The following is a 13,897-nucleotide window of genomic DNA, read 5'->3' as shown; positions in this document are numbered from 1 at the left end:
GGGCTAGACATGCAAAAGGCCCTTAGTCCACCTTTGATATAACAATCCATTACTGCAGCTATGTAATTATATGAGAAGCTGGCCGGGTCGAGGAAATTGTTGGAATGGGATTACAAGCTTCGAGGGTCAAAGAGGAAGTTTGTTGTGGTTAATTAATATTAATAGACTTTTTTATATCACAGAATAAATGCTTGATAATATTCTAGAGATATTGATTCTTCCTGCTAAGTTCAATCTGCAAGATGATGCTATCCAGTAACTTAACAGAGTAGCCACTCTTAATTTGTCGAAATCTGCTTGATTGTATTGGGTTCACCATGTTAAAGAATGAATGCATACATACATACTATAAGAGTCACGAGATGCCGTTTCTAAGAAAAACCAGGATACTTACCTAGTTTCAGATGCTCAATGGTCGAAAGCACGCATCGACCTAACAATTTAAGCCTGCTTATTTTGTTTGTTATGAGAATGATGTGCTTGTGTAAGGCACCCGGATATGACAAGGGCTTGGTATATAGTGGTCTCAGGCATCATTGCGACGAGGGCAGCTATGGTCTTTCACGTAAGACACGGTGAATGAGAACTTTCTTGCCTCTCAGCCAGCATTGATCATCCCCTCTTCTCTCAAATTTCGAAGGAAAATGTTCTTTGTACCCTGCAGAACTCGCATTATGCGTTGCCGATTCTTCAATGGATCAAATGATGCTAATAATTGCTCGAGCCTCGGACAGAGATATTCCCAGTCAAGCCCTTCCTCCTCAACATCTTCAAGCTCAAAAAATAATATTTTAGGAACTCGAGACCGCCAGTATGAATCTCCAACAGGTCACTCGAGAGCTTGCTGCATGTTGAAAATATCGTTATAGTCCAGTAGATCTAGAATGATGTACTGTATATCCAAAGGTAGACGTGACAGAAAACATTGGATGAGCGGACAGGAGTATCTTGGCCGTATTTGGTGCTTTCGTCTCCATATACTCTTTTTGATCAGCGTTCTGACAGCGGGTATTTTCACGGGGTCTGGAAGGAGGCAACTTATCAGCATAGTTCAGCCTCTAGTAGTAGTACTACACAAGCATGGATATAAATTTAGAACCTTCTGTGAGTCTTCTTTCTTTATGAGTTTCCAGCGTTCCGAAAGATAAGTCCCGAAATCTCTGCCGTAGAACCCTCACAAAGAGTCCCAGATGCTGCTCTGGATCGGAACCGATGACTCGCTGAATCAAGTTCCAGCAACGTGAGTGCAAAGGGTAACCGATAAGGCCAGGCCTTTCCTCCATGCCTTCCAAATCTGGAGCCAAACTGACTCGGGCAATGCTCTTGTATGTTTATTCACGCGTCCAATAACACCTACGTCTCTATCCCAGGGTACAAGCAAGAAGGGTTTCATTGCCTTGGTGAATTCAGCAATTCCAGAAAGCTGACATTGACCGTTCAGCGGATTCCATATAACTAAATCTCAGATCAGTTCAGTTCACTAGTTTCATTTATATATATATACCCAGACTCACTGAGACGAAAGAAGTACGCCCAATCTGCACAATTCTTCTTGAAAGACATCTCGTCAAGCTCTACAGCCCGGCAATAGATCACCTTCTTGTTTGCCTTCTTCCATTCTTCCTTCTCCGAGAAAACACGCTTGTCACGCGTAGCCATAACTTGTGACCCGCAAGCGTAGCAGTAGACGATTGAAAGTTCAAAGATGTTAAATGGAAAAGTCGACATCGTTGGCAGGTATCAAGGGTCAAAGAGTAGTATCCAAAAATCGCAACACACATCATATATCCGGGAATCGACCTTCCATATATCGGCTCGTTATTTTTTTTCTTCCTCAAAAAAAATTAGTCGGTTCAGCACGTCAGATTAGGTTGATGTCATTGTTAATCTTCGAAAAAAAGTTTCGGTAGTCATCCCTGGATCAGTTCATATTACCCGAATTGAGACTAGTATTTGAAGAGATTCAGAAGCTCCTTGTGAAAGGTTTATTTTGCATTATATTTTATTCTATTAGACCTTCCTGCGCTACTACATATATGTGCCATACAAAAAAAAGAAATGATTAGTCCATCCCTTCTTGCGATCAACTCATACCAATCTTAAACCATATTGTTTATAGTCAATATAAGTCTATTTCTGATTGTCATGGGCTTACTACCAGACCTATCTATATAAGCTAGCATTCTGCTCTGTTAGTCAAGATCTTAGACTATTTCTCCCTGTTTCTCACTTTTCTTTCTTTTGCTGTTTCGCAACATGTAACTGCTTACAAATGTCGTTTTACCAACAAATAGATGTACCTTTGCAGGCTGCCGTGCTGCTACCTCAGACTATGCCTTACTAGAAAGGCCGCCATAGCTGAGCTCGTCGCAAGATGCCTGAGACCACTATATCCAAGCCCTTGTTATATCGCACCGCCTTACACGGGCACATTGTTGTCATGGAGCAATTCCTTCTACTGAGACTTTTACATGGAGTTAATCTTTTTCACGAGTGATTCTTGCTTAGGGACTGTTTATTTCTGTGGAGCTGTTATTTTTAATGAACGCTTTCTTAAAGGTTTTTATTTCTTACCTGTAGGCTGACTGCTTAGCACGAATCACCCGATGATCTGCCGAGAAGTCCCAAAATAAATGGCTAAACGATTAATGCCAAAAGCATGAAATTCACTTAAGGCTACCTAGGTGCTACCACGGGCTGTTCAGGCTGAGCCTCAATTAGCATGCTACTAATAAGGCGACTGGTTCCTTTCGTATTACTCCTGTATGCACAGCCCACTACATATACAGTAGGCGCAGTGCAACGGTCAGCCTTGCGTAGACAAACCACTCGATGACAAAGTGTTGACTTGCTTCCGATGATTTCAACAAAATCATATTATCTGACGTGGCTAACGAATGTAGTTGTAGAGATAGTGTATGATTCACGATGACCTCGTACATCCACCATGTAGCTGGCTAGCTGCATGGACCAGCGGGTTCTCGAACCACGATTATGTATGCATCTTCGCTAGGCAACATACACCCATCCAGAGTTAGGGCACCACACGGTTGTTCTCGTACCCAAGGCGGAATCGGCCCAGGTCATGATTAATAAACTACCTCATGGAGGTATCTAGGTAGGCAGGCTCTGGAATTTTCAGTCGGAATGTTCTAGTGGGCGATATAAAGGTTCGGCTGGTCAGCTCCCTGGTCATGGCACTGGGCGTATATAGCATATGGAAATTGTTAGAAGTGAAGATAATATCTCTAGGACATTTTCTTTTTGCTATCGCCAGTGTTGCTGTCGTTGGCTTGACGAGAAGATACAGATGGCCATGGCGAACCCTAACGCAGGTACAGACACAAATAGGAACGAGAACATTTCGAATTTTAATCCTCCCCAGAGAAATCAAAAGACGGGATTACTGGAATGGCCGGCATTGCCAAAGATTGATGTCCCTCTGAATAGCTGCGAGGGACAATGGCTTGATCACTACCCTCCGTCTGAACTCAGAAAGATCGCCATCGACTGTCCGGAAGATGTGCCCCGGATTGTGAGGCAATCGCTGCAAAAAGAGCAGTACATTCTGGTCGTTGGCTCACTGGTGGTGGAAGACGCAGATGCAGCTGGCCCCCAGTCGAAAGAGAAGAAGTGCAGCAAGGACGGTGACGCATCTTCTCATCTGTCTCGGAACTCTTGTGCTGTATCAATCAGATCGGAAGTCTCGCGCCACAGAAAGTCTTTTAGCGGCGCGAAAGCCTGGCTGACCGCGAAGGGCAAGGCTGGAGCAGGAACAGGCGAAAGAGGAGTCAGAAAACTCCTCCGAGAGCGCGCAGCTTCAGCACCAGAAATCAGGTTAGAATTCCTTGTCATCAACAAATCCAGTATTTCTGATAATCCTCTAGTGAATGCTGCAGCTGCTTCGAAAACACCCCCACCAAGCAGATGGTCTCTCTCTCGTGCCAGCACAAATACTGCACGACGTGCTTCCTCCAACTCGTCGAAACGGCCATGCGTGTGGAGAGTTTGTTTCCCCCCAAGTGCTGTTTGACGGTGATTCCGCTGAAGGCCGTCCTGGCCCCGCTCACGCTGGAGATGAAGGAGCGATACAAGGCGAAGGCGCAGGAATATGCGGTCTCAGTCTCGAATCGATGGTATTGCCCTGATGCGTTCTGTGGTGTTTGGATTCCGCCCAGCAAGATCAAACGCCATCTTGCGGTGCAGAAATGTCCGCGCTGCCACATATCCATCTGCTCGGTTTGTCGTGGACGAGCTCACAATCGTGGTGACTGTCCTCAGGAGTCGGGGCTCTACGAGACGCTCGAGGAGGCGGAGCGCCAGGGGTGGCAGCGCTGCTACAGGTGTCATGCTATGGTCGAGTTGACGTCTGGGTGCCGGCATATCACCTGCAAGTGCAAGGCTGAGTTCTGGTAAGAACATAAAATGAAGCCAAAATACTGTGGAGATTGACTATCCTAGTTATGTCTGTGGAGCGCGCTGGGCAACCTGTGCCTGTACCGAAGACGACATGGCCACTCGACGAGCAGAACTTGCTCAACGCCGGACTGTCCGCGAGAGAGAAGCCGAACAAGAAGCCGAAATTGCAGCGGCGATCGCTGCTGTCGAGGCGATGGAGCGGCGCGAGGAAGAAGAACGGATCCGGAGAGAAGAGCAAAGACGCCGGCGCGAAGAGGAGGAAGCCCGGGAGAGAAAGTCCCAGCGGGTGCTCGAGATCGCTGAGAGGATGCAGCTGTTGAAGGAGTCGCTCCGGACGATCAATCAAATGCAGCAGAACGATCTGCTGAACCGACAGGAGCGACAGACGCAGCAGCTGCAGGCCCAGAATGCTGCCAGGAAAAGCAGCCTTGAAAAGGATGGCCACGACCTGATCGGACACCTGGAAGCCAATCGACAATCCCGCATGGACTCTCTCCTGGCAGCTCATGCGGCAGAGCTGAAAAGACTGCAGGCAGCGAACGAGGAGGAAGAGAACGAGCTGATCGTGAAGATGACGCGTCTGCTGAAGGGATGCGCCAACGTCGAGGAGCGCGAGATGTCGATCCTGAAGCGCCTGCGGAACACGCAGAAGAAGGACCACGACGAGATGCGTGCGAGACATCAAGCTGAGATCTCCGACTTGAAGCGCAAGGGTTCCCTAGAGCTGAAGAGCCTGCAGGCAAGCTTGTCAGCCCGACACGAAGAGCAGCAGAAGCAGGAGAGTGAAGCCGTCCGGCAGCTCGTCCAGGCGGCAGTCATCGAGCGCATCTGGTTCGACCGCGCTGTCGCCAGGAGAGAAGAGCTGCTCGAGGCGTATCGCTCGGAGTTGGTCAGCAGCGGGCAGGCAGTCGGGGAGCTGGTCATTGTGACCGGTCCTGAGCAGGTGCATGTGTAGCGAAGTATCGTAGCTGTTATGTTTGATGATTTTATGAATGTCCTTGCGATAGAAATGCTGATATCTATGAATATAGAGTTGAAATGAAATCTGACGATATTTTGCAGCGGGATATCACAGTATTTCTGTGTCATAAGAATAGCTTAGACATAGTTGCGCAGACATCTTTAGAGAATATTAGTAAGCTCCAGAAGAATATTGATTTAATATTTTTTTTCTGATTTTTCCTGATTGTCCTGTGCCAAGAATATAACCTAGGACTTATGGTGTTATGACCACTGGGCAGTAGTTATTATAATTCTCTATTAGGGCAAAATAGTTCCCAATTCGGTGAATAGAAGACGCAGGAGCTATATATATACATAAAGCTAGGGGTAGGCAAACTACCTAGGTAGATAATCTTTTGTTTTACCTTCCTGGAAACCCTATATAATGCTATGTATTCTATATATAATGTCAAATAGAAATAAACCGGACTTACTGTGAAAAATTTTTTGACAGTTCTACCTGAAGTTAATGATGTTCGCTAGGATGATAATTGCTAAATAAGGACGACCATTCGGAATGATTCGCAAGAACACCCGGTGAATAAAGTCCTAAAATCTCAATAAAATCATAGGCAAAAAGATCAGCCAAAGGAGCCTGATCGTATCATCCGTTTCTATAATTAATAATAATACGAATAATGGACGGGTCTTCTGTACTGTAGTACTGAACGTAAAAAGCGGAATTGACTCCGTATTATTATTAATTGGAATACTATCACTTACCGCGATTGATTTATCATTCGTGAGGCTGTTATTGCCTTGAATTCCTCTCGGGGTAAAAACGCATCGAACTAACTGCGGGGGAAGCTTCTTTGCGTCCACTGCTGGTCCTAGACCTCTACTCTTACAATCTTGCAATATTCATTCGTAGGTATGCTGTGAAGCAGCCTGTAGTTTATGGGCATGGCTGGTTTATATTAAGGTGACCTTCTCCCTGCCCTCGTTCTCCCTCATTCTTCGAGCTGAAGTAAATAGGTAGATTGAACTACTCCGTCAATATTTATCCATTGTACTGTACTGTGCATATATAGGCCTTAAAGCATCATATGATGACTTCGACTTCCATCCTCCTCCAGAACGCTACAATCCTGGTTCCGTCACGACATGGAACTGACCGTGTCGTCCCTCTCCGTGAACATTCCCTGCTTATCGAGGGCAACAGAATCGCTCGGATTGCCCCCAAGATCGATCCTCCGTCGCCCTCGACCGAGGTGATTGACTGCACGGGGAAGATCCTGTCGCCCGGTTTCGTCGATACGCATCATCACCTCTGGCAGACGCAGTTGAAGGGACGGCATGCCGACGAGGTGTTGCTGGAGTATATGACTTCAGGTATGTTGTCTCGACACGTCTACTCTGTTGTTGCCTTTGCCTTCGACTAATACACACAGGGAACATGCAATGCTGTAACTACACGCCGCAAGATATCTTCTGGGGCGAGCTGGGTGGCTGCCTCGAGGCACTTGACGCTGGAACAACCACGGTTGTCGACCACGCCCATATGAACTACTAACCGGAGCACAGTGAGTGATTTCGCTCTTGTCAGTCATGTCCAGTCTATAGCTAATGCAGGTTCCAATGCCATCTCCGCAACCGTCGCGTCCGGCATTCGCTCCATCTTCTGCTACGCACCGACTCGCCGAGTGAAGACGTGGCTGCCGGAGCTGACATTCGAAGACTCGCTGCTCCCAGACTGGGTGATGACGCAGCTGGATGACCTCATGAAAAAGGCTCCCTTCGGAGACGGTCGTGTCCAGCTTGGATTGGCATTTGACGCAGTATACCTCCCGAAAGAGATCGTGGTGGATCTCTTTGAACGATGCCGCCGAGGTGGAGTGAAAGTGATCACCTCGCATTATGTGCGAGGCGCCGTATTCGGTATGTAGAAGAAGTAGAAAGTTCCGATTACTCCCCAGCCGACAATGACAAGGCTCGCATTCCATCGTAGACTTGATCGACGCTCATGGTCTTCTGGGCCCGGACATTCTCATCTCCCACGCCTCGAACCTCACACAATCGGACGTGGAGAAGATGACGAAAGCGCGCGCCTTCGTCTCCTCGACCCCCGATACAGAACTGCAGATGGCGCTGGGATATCCCGTTTGCTTCCGGGAGGACATGAAAGACATCAGCTCGCTTGGCATCGACTGCCACAGCAACAACTCGGGGGATATCATCACCCAGATGCGCCTGGGCCTGCAGGCAGAGTGAGCCCGTCGCAACGAGACGCTGATCGAGAAGGGCAAGTCACCCAGGAGGCTGGACCTCTCTGTGCAAGACGTGTTCCGGCTCGGCACCATCCAGGGGGCGCGCCATCAACATGCAGGATCAGATCGGGTCGCTGGAAGAAGGCAAACTAGCGGAGATAGTGATCTTCGACGCCCTGAGCCCTGGGATGATCTGCGCGGCCGAACACGACGCCGTGGCTGCCATCGTCCTCCACTCATTTCTCCGTGATATCGACACCGTCATTGTCGACGGACGCATCCGCAAGCGAGGGGGGAAGCTTGTCCCTGTAGACATTGACGAGCCAACTGCAGCAGCGGAAATCGGCAAGAATCGCGTCGAATGGCGCGATATTGCCGCACAGCTGCTAAAGAGTCGCGCGAGGGTGGAGGAAGCGACGCGGCGAAACCGGGCCGACGACCATGCCCGGTCGAGGGAGGGTTTGGCCAGAATTTTGCGCATCAACAAGGAGAATATCGTCTGAAACCGTTCTTTTTCCTTTAAGGGAAATATACATCCCTGTCTTCTGCATCTACCAGCTGCATGTCTGTAGAACGCGGGAACCGGGTTGGTTTGAACTGTCCTTTTCATTGTCGTCTATACTATATAGTATATACGTGGAGAGAAGCAGCAGCGCAGACATTTCATACCTCAATCTCAAATGATTCCACTCGGATGCTCATCCAAAACGTTGATCATCGTATCATGCAGTCTCGTAGAAGTTGGTATACTTACATACAGTCCGCCGGAGTAATCTCACAGGGTATTCGTATTTGTATTGAACACGATGGCTTCGCTCTTTGAAGCGTAGGTGCATGCTTAGTACTCGTAGAAACCTTTCCCGCTCTTCTTCCCCAACCAGCCTGCATCGACCATCTTCTTCAGCAGCCCTGCCGGCCGGTACTTGCTGTCGCCCGTCTCCTGGTGCAGCACATTCATGATGGCCAGACACGTGTCGAGCCCGATGAAGTCTGCCAGCGTCAGTGGTCCCATGGGCACGTTGGTGCCGTGCTTCATGATGCTGTCGATATCTTCGCGACTACCCACGCCCGTCTCCAGGCAGATGATGGCCTCATTGATGTACGGCATCAAGATGCGGTTGGCCAGGAATCCTGGTGAGTCGGCTGACCGCGCGGGGATCTTGCCCATGCGCTGGACAAATGCGATGGCCGTGTCGATCGTCTCCTGGGACGTTTGCAGACCGGTGATGATCTCGACGCCCTTTTGGACGGGAACGGGGTTCATGAAGTGCGTCGAAATGACGCGGGAAGGCGCCTGGAGATCCTTCGGGTCGTTGGTCGTCGCGGCAGCGATCTTGGTGATGGAGATGGAGGACGTGTTGGTAGCGAGGATCGCGTGCTTGGGCGCGATCTGGGCGATTTGGGAGAAGATGGAGGTCTTGAGGTCTGGGATCTCGGGGACTGCTTCAATGACAAAGTCCACGTCGGAGAGATCCTCTAGCTTCAGGCTGGGCTTCAGCCGATCGCGCACGGCGGTGGCAGCTTCGCGGGTGAGACGCTCTTTGGCGACATCTTTGTCGAGCAGCTTCTCTGAACGCAACCTGTAAGTAATTGGAAGGCACAGACGATTTAACCAGCAGCTCTCGTACCAGCAAACTTGAGACCCTTGTCCAGGCTTTCTTGGGAGTTATCGATTAACGTCACCGGGATTTCGGCTTTCTGGGCAGCAACCAGAGCAATTCCCAAGCCCTGTAAAGGTCAGACAATGTTTGTCATATAAATATTCTCTGTATATCACACTCACCATCTGCCCTGCTCCAACCACACCCAGCTTCTTAACCTCGGCAGCAGCCAAGCTGGCGCTGCTGCTGAACAAGCAGCGTGCAATTGCCGGGCTGTGGCGGCGGAGGCCTCCTCGTACAAGCGTGGAAAACATGCTGCAGCGCTTTCCGCAGTGACTCAACAGAAAAATCCTTGACTGCGAAGGGAAGAAGATGAGTCCAGCATAAATCGTCCCTCATCTCATCCCGACGGACCGCGGAGCGCTTCACGTGCTTGCCGACGTCATCGGCTACCCTCGGCCCTCGCCTAAAAGTAACTCCGGATTCCGTTCCGTTTCGGGCAGGTCCAAAGCAACGCGTCGACGCGTTCCAGGTCGCGTTCTGATTGGTTCCGCGTGACGTCCGCATCCAGGTCAGCACTCTGTACGCAGTGCTCCGTACAGAGCACACGGCACTCGAAGACTGCTCATTGCCGAGCAATAACCATTCTTATCGAGATTGTGATGGGGAAGTCAGTTAGGATCAAGGCCAGAACCGTCACCATGGATGTTGACGCTGCGCCCGTGGGGCAGATCGTCCAGGTGGTCGACCCTGAAGTCCGCGCATACGTCTACAGTCTCGTTACTGCGGTCAGTGATCTCTACTCTTCAGTTACGGTGGTCCAGCTAACAGTGCATAGCTCGGTGGTTTCAATGGTGAGGATGCCTCAAAATATTGCCTGGGAGACGATGCGCTGGCTTGTCTACGCGATATCAAGAAATGGCTCAAACTGTACGACGAAAAGACCAACCGCATGGACGTAGCGAGATGTCTGGGAGAAGCGAACCTCGTGAACGGAGATCTCCTGCCAATTCTCTCCTTATGGTGGGAATCCGGTCAGAACAACAAGCACCTGTCTCGGATTGCATTGGCATGCTGTAAGCAGCGACATCTAAAACTCTAGATTGTGGGGGAGACTAACGTCAGGTGTGTATATCAGTGGAATTGCTCGTTCCTTTGACATGGCCGGTCGAGGTGCACGGCCAGATGACAGTGAACCACCATCGTCATACCCCATATCTCCAACAAGCGCAAGTTCTCTATAAGCGTGGGATCCTCAGCAACCACAATGGCGTGGGCATACTTCGGGCTGTAATCCGAATCGGTCTGCCCAGCATGGCTATCCCCAGATCCGAACGGACTGCACGGGACGAAGGTATCCTCAAGCTGGTGCTGTACCTGTTTCGCAATGTGGCAATAATTACCCCGTCCGCACGCCTGGCTGCGGAGGGTGACGAGGAGGAAACGTCGAGATCCGCGACTATCAACGCCTTCCAAGAACAAGATGTCTTTGCGCTTCTGCTCACAATGTGCTCCAATGTGGGAGAGGACTTTAGTTTTCAAGATGTGATCATCCTGGAGATACTCTTCCATCTCGTGAAGGGTGTGGATGTGGAAAAGCTTTTCATGGACGACGCTCAACGCAGCGTCAAACGAAAGGACGAACTCGGAGATCTTTTGAAAAAAGAAGCTAGTCTGAAAAGAGAATATGCAAAGAACGCACCAACGCGACATGGTCGCTTTGGCACGATGATCTGGGTGAAACGGGATGACGCAAAGGTCTCGACCGTTTCGGGTCAGGAGATTCTCAAAGATAGCCAGGCTACACTGCATAAGATGGATCAGACTAAAAAATGGAACCGGCCCAAGCCACGTCGGAGAGTAGAGGTGGAAGCCTCCAGTAACGACTTCAACACGCCAACGCACCTCACATCCGCTGCGACGAAGAACCTCCGGACCTTTGTTGAGGAATTCTTGGATTCAGGATTCAATCCTCTCTTCACCCACGTTAGGAAGGCGATTGAGCGTGAAGCCGATCGGGTCCTCGATATCAATACCAGACAGTTCTTCTATCTGGTTGCGTGGTTCCTCGAAGCTGAACGCGTCCGCCGCCGACGACAACGAGAGCAGCATGAAAAGAATAAAGGAACATCCAAAGAAATTGACCCGGATAGCTTTTCTCTGGTTGCCGGCGTTCTGAATCAGGAGACCTTCGTGTTTTTAAATCGCGCGATGCAACACAGCTTTGACAACAAAGACTGGCAGGACCTCAACGCGACCATGCGGTGTTTCACGCAGATATTATTGACAGTTCAAGAGATGTCCTGGTCGCCGCTGGAAGAGGACCAGGAAATCGCCGAAAACATTCAAAATCGAATTTTCTACGAAGAGACTACTCATGATCGAGTTGTTTCTATCGTGCGGGGATACAAAGACCAAGGGTTTGGCTATCTGGATGCGTGCACCGAGCTTGCGCACGTCTTCTTGAGAATGCTAGAAAACTATTCCAAGCAGAATGTCGACATGCAGGTCCGGTCCCGTCGACGGGCCAGAAGAAAGAAGCAGCCGGAAAAATCTACGGACGACAATGACGAGGAGAACGATGAGGAGCAGGATTCAGCGGCGGAAGACCTTGTTGATGCAGCTCGAGTGTCGAAGGAGCGCAAATTCGATTTCAGCCGATTTGCGGCCAAATTCTGCAATCAAAAGGCTGTCGATACATTCGTGGCGTTCACTCACTTTTACCGCGATCTAAATGACGAGCAGCTAAAGCGGGCACATCGATTTTTCTACCGCATTGCGTTCAAGCAAGAGATGAGCGTCCTCCTTTTCCGCGTCGACATCATGAACCTCTTCTACCGGATGATCAAGGGGCCGGGAGCACTCGATTCTAGCAAGCCTATATTCCGAGAATGGGAAGAATTCGTTCGACGGCTCATCAGGAAGTTGATCAAGAAGATTGAGCAACGTCCTGAATTGATTACGGAAATGTTGTTCAGCAAAATCAATTCCACCTTATATTACCTTGAGTATGGGCATGAGAAACAGACAATATCTACCGGAACGAGGCCGCCAGCTGAGTTGGAGGTCCATCCAAGGGCAGCGACGACATGGGATGAAAAGCTGGCCATAGTTGTTGCAGCTTTAGTCATGGATGGTCGGGCAGATCTGGCAAAATGGATCAGCGATGTCTTGGATTCCGCTGCAAATGAACGGAGTTCATGGGAAGCTGGAGATGAAGCTCGACGAGCGGAGTCGCCGGACGCGTTCGTGGCTCCCAATCCGATGATTGGTATGTTAATGACATCTTTCTTTTAATTGATATATGCTAACAGTTGGAGTAGAGGTGAAGCCTCCAGATGACACAATTCGTACAGCCATGTTTAGGAACGCTCGACTCCGCCTTCTCATGACGTTAGCTGGATTCGAACGGCTTGGGGCTGAAGACGTTCTGGGCGCTTCATGGGTAGTTCCGTCGGCGCTTAGATCGAGCGAGCTCCGGGATATCAAGGCAGTCATTGACAAGAATATCGAGAATCCAGTTAGTGAGGTCAATGGAGAGGATCCACGTCAGCAACTTCGACGGAAGCACACCGGAGAGTCCAGAGAAGCCCACCGGCAGACAACGCTAGATGTCAACTTTGGATCCGACTCGGAGGGCGAGGATAATGTTCCTGATGGACCGCTGTTCCCACCTAATATTCGCACCAGGTCGAATGCTTTGGAGGGATTGAAAAAGACGCGTCGAAAGCGCCGTCAAGCTGATGATGAGGAGAAGGAGCCGCTAGATGAAGCTGTGCTGGAAGAACGCCGTCGCAAGCGGGAGGAGAAAGCTCGGGCGCGGGAGGCCAAGATAAAGAGCGATCTGTTCATTCATGCTAGCGACGAAGAAACCGACGAGGAGGCCGACAGCGAATTTTTCAGACGTGAGGAGGAGACTAGGAAGGCGCAGGCCCAACGTATCAGGAAAGCGTTGCTCGCTGCTGCGTCGAAGGAGGCAGAGGAACAGAAGACGCAAGGACGCAAGCGAAGCAGTTTAGATGGGGATGAAGAAAACAATTCCGACTCGGGGAGTAGGAAGCGTCGACGCTCCACCACGCTGGACGTGGACGGGGACGAATGACAGCGATGATGATATCCAGATGATGACAAGTCTCATGCGGTCGCCTTCCCCGAGACCGGCTTCGACCAGCCAGGGAGATGCGGAAGAAGATACTCCCCCGACGTCTGCTGAGGACGATCTCGATTTTGATGACAATCTTGCCTTCAATAAGCACCGGTACCAGGAAAGCGTAGGAATCGAGAAGACCGCTCCTGCTGGATCAGGAGCTGGAAGTGACAACGAAGACGATGCGGATGTTCCTGTTGCTGCGCCATCTCGAAGGCGTATGAGAGCGGGATTTGTGCTTGACAGTGATTCGGAGTAGATTTCATTTTCTATGAACGGGATGATTGTTATCGCGGGCTTAATATCTCATTGTTTGGCACGGCGTTCTGAGTGGTCTGGTTGTGGTGGTTTAATACTCCTAATGAGAAATGACAAGGGTTATACCATGTTCAAAGGGCTTGTTGTCAGTACCGATTAATATATACACTTGCAGTTGTATAGAAATGGATCCATTCGGTTTGGTTTGGAGGTTTCTTCTTAGAGTAGGTCACCTGCTTGCCCGCGGCCTAGGGCTTAGGGCG

The 13,897-nt window shown here is 49.8% G+C and overlaps 5 protein-coding genes across 5 annotated transcripts; 3 read left to right on the top strand and 2 right to left on the bottom strand.

Moving 5' to 3' along the window:
- Positions 1–863: 863 nt before the first annotated feature.
- Positions 864–1,728, bottom strand: T310_3928 (uncharacterized protein; the record flags this gene model as incomplete). The annotated part of the gene is made up of 4 exons (XM_013473196.1): positions 864–1,058; positions 1,179–1,322; positions 1,358–1,455; positions 1,515–1,728. The coding sequence occupies 4 exons, from the start codon at positions 1,726–1,728 to the stop codon at positions 864–866; spliced, it is 651 nt and encodes a 216-aa protein (XP_013328650.1).
- Positions 1,729–3,316: 1,588 nt separating this feature from the next.
- Positions 3,317–5,904, top strand: T310_3927 (IBR domain-containing protein; the record flags this gene model as incomplete). The annotated part of the gene is made up of 5 exons (XM_013473195.1): positions 3,317–3,837; positions 3,888–4,412; positions 4,462–5,362; positions 5,482–5,554; positions 5,876–5,904. 5 exons carry the CDS (start codon positions 3,317–3,319, stop codon positions 5,902–5,904), a joined length of 2,049 nt encoding a protein of 682 aa, XP_013328649.1.
- A 566-nt stretch (positions 5,905–6,470) lies between these two features.
- On the top strand, positions 6,471–8,131 carry T310_3926 (uncharacterized protein; the record flags this gene model as incomplete). The annotated part of the gene is made up of 4 exons (XM_013473194.1): positions 6,471–6,753; positions 6,946–7,299; positions 7,370–7,628; positions 7,726–8,131. 4 exons carry the CDS (start codon positions 6,471–6,473, stop codon positions 8,129–8,131), a joined length of 1,302 nt encoding a protein of 433 aa, XP_013328648.1.
- A 335-nt stretch (positions 8,132–8,466) lies between these two features.
- On the bottom strand, positions 8,467–9,543 carry T310_3925 (3-hydroxybutyryl-CoA dehydrogenase; the record flags this gene model as incomplete). Its single annotated transcript, XM_013473193.1, has 3 exons — positions 8,467–9,197; positions 9,257–9,356; positions 9,412–9,543. The coding sequence occupies 3 exons, from the start codon at positions 9,541–9,543 to the stop codon at positions 8,467–8,469; spliced, it is 963 nt and encodes a 320-aa protein (XP_013328647.1).
- Positions 9,544–9,930: 387 nt separating this feature from the next.
- Positions 9,931–13,635, top strand: T310_3924 (DNA repair protein (Tof1); the record flags this gene model as incomplete). Its single annotated transcript, XM_013473192.1, has 5 exons — positions 9,931–10,017; positions 10,068–10,305; positions 10,368–12,500; positions 12,553–13,167; positions 13,286–13,635. The coding sequence occupies 5 exons, from the start codon at positions 9,931–9,933 to the stop codon at positions 13,633–13,635; spliced, it is 3,423 nt and encodes a 1,140-aa protein (XP_013328646.1).
- Positions 13,636–13,897: the final 262 nt, after the last annotated feature.

The sequence above is a fragment of the Rasamsonia emersonii genome (assembly GCF_000968595.1).
Source record: "Rasamsonia emersonii CBS 393.64 chromosome Unknown ctg1118621760090, whole genome shotgun sequence".
NCBI classification, from domain to species: Eukaryota; Fungi; Ascomycota; class Eurotiomycetes; order Eurotiales; family Trichocomaceae; genus Rasamsonia; species Rasamsonia emersonii.
This window is presented reverse-complemented; position numbering and strand designations above follow the sequence as displayed.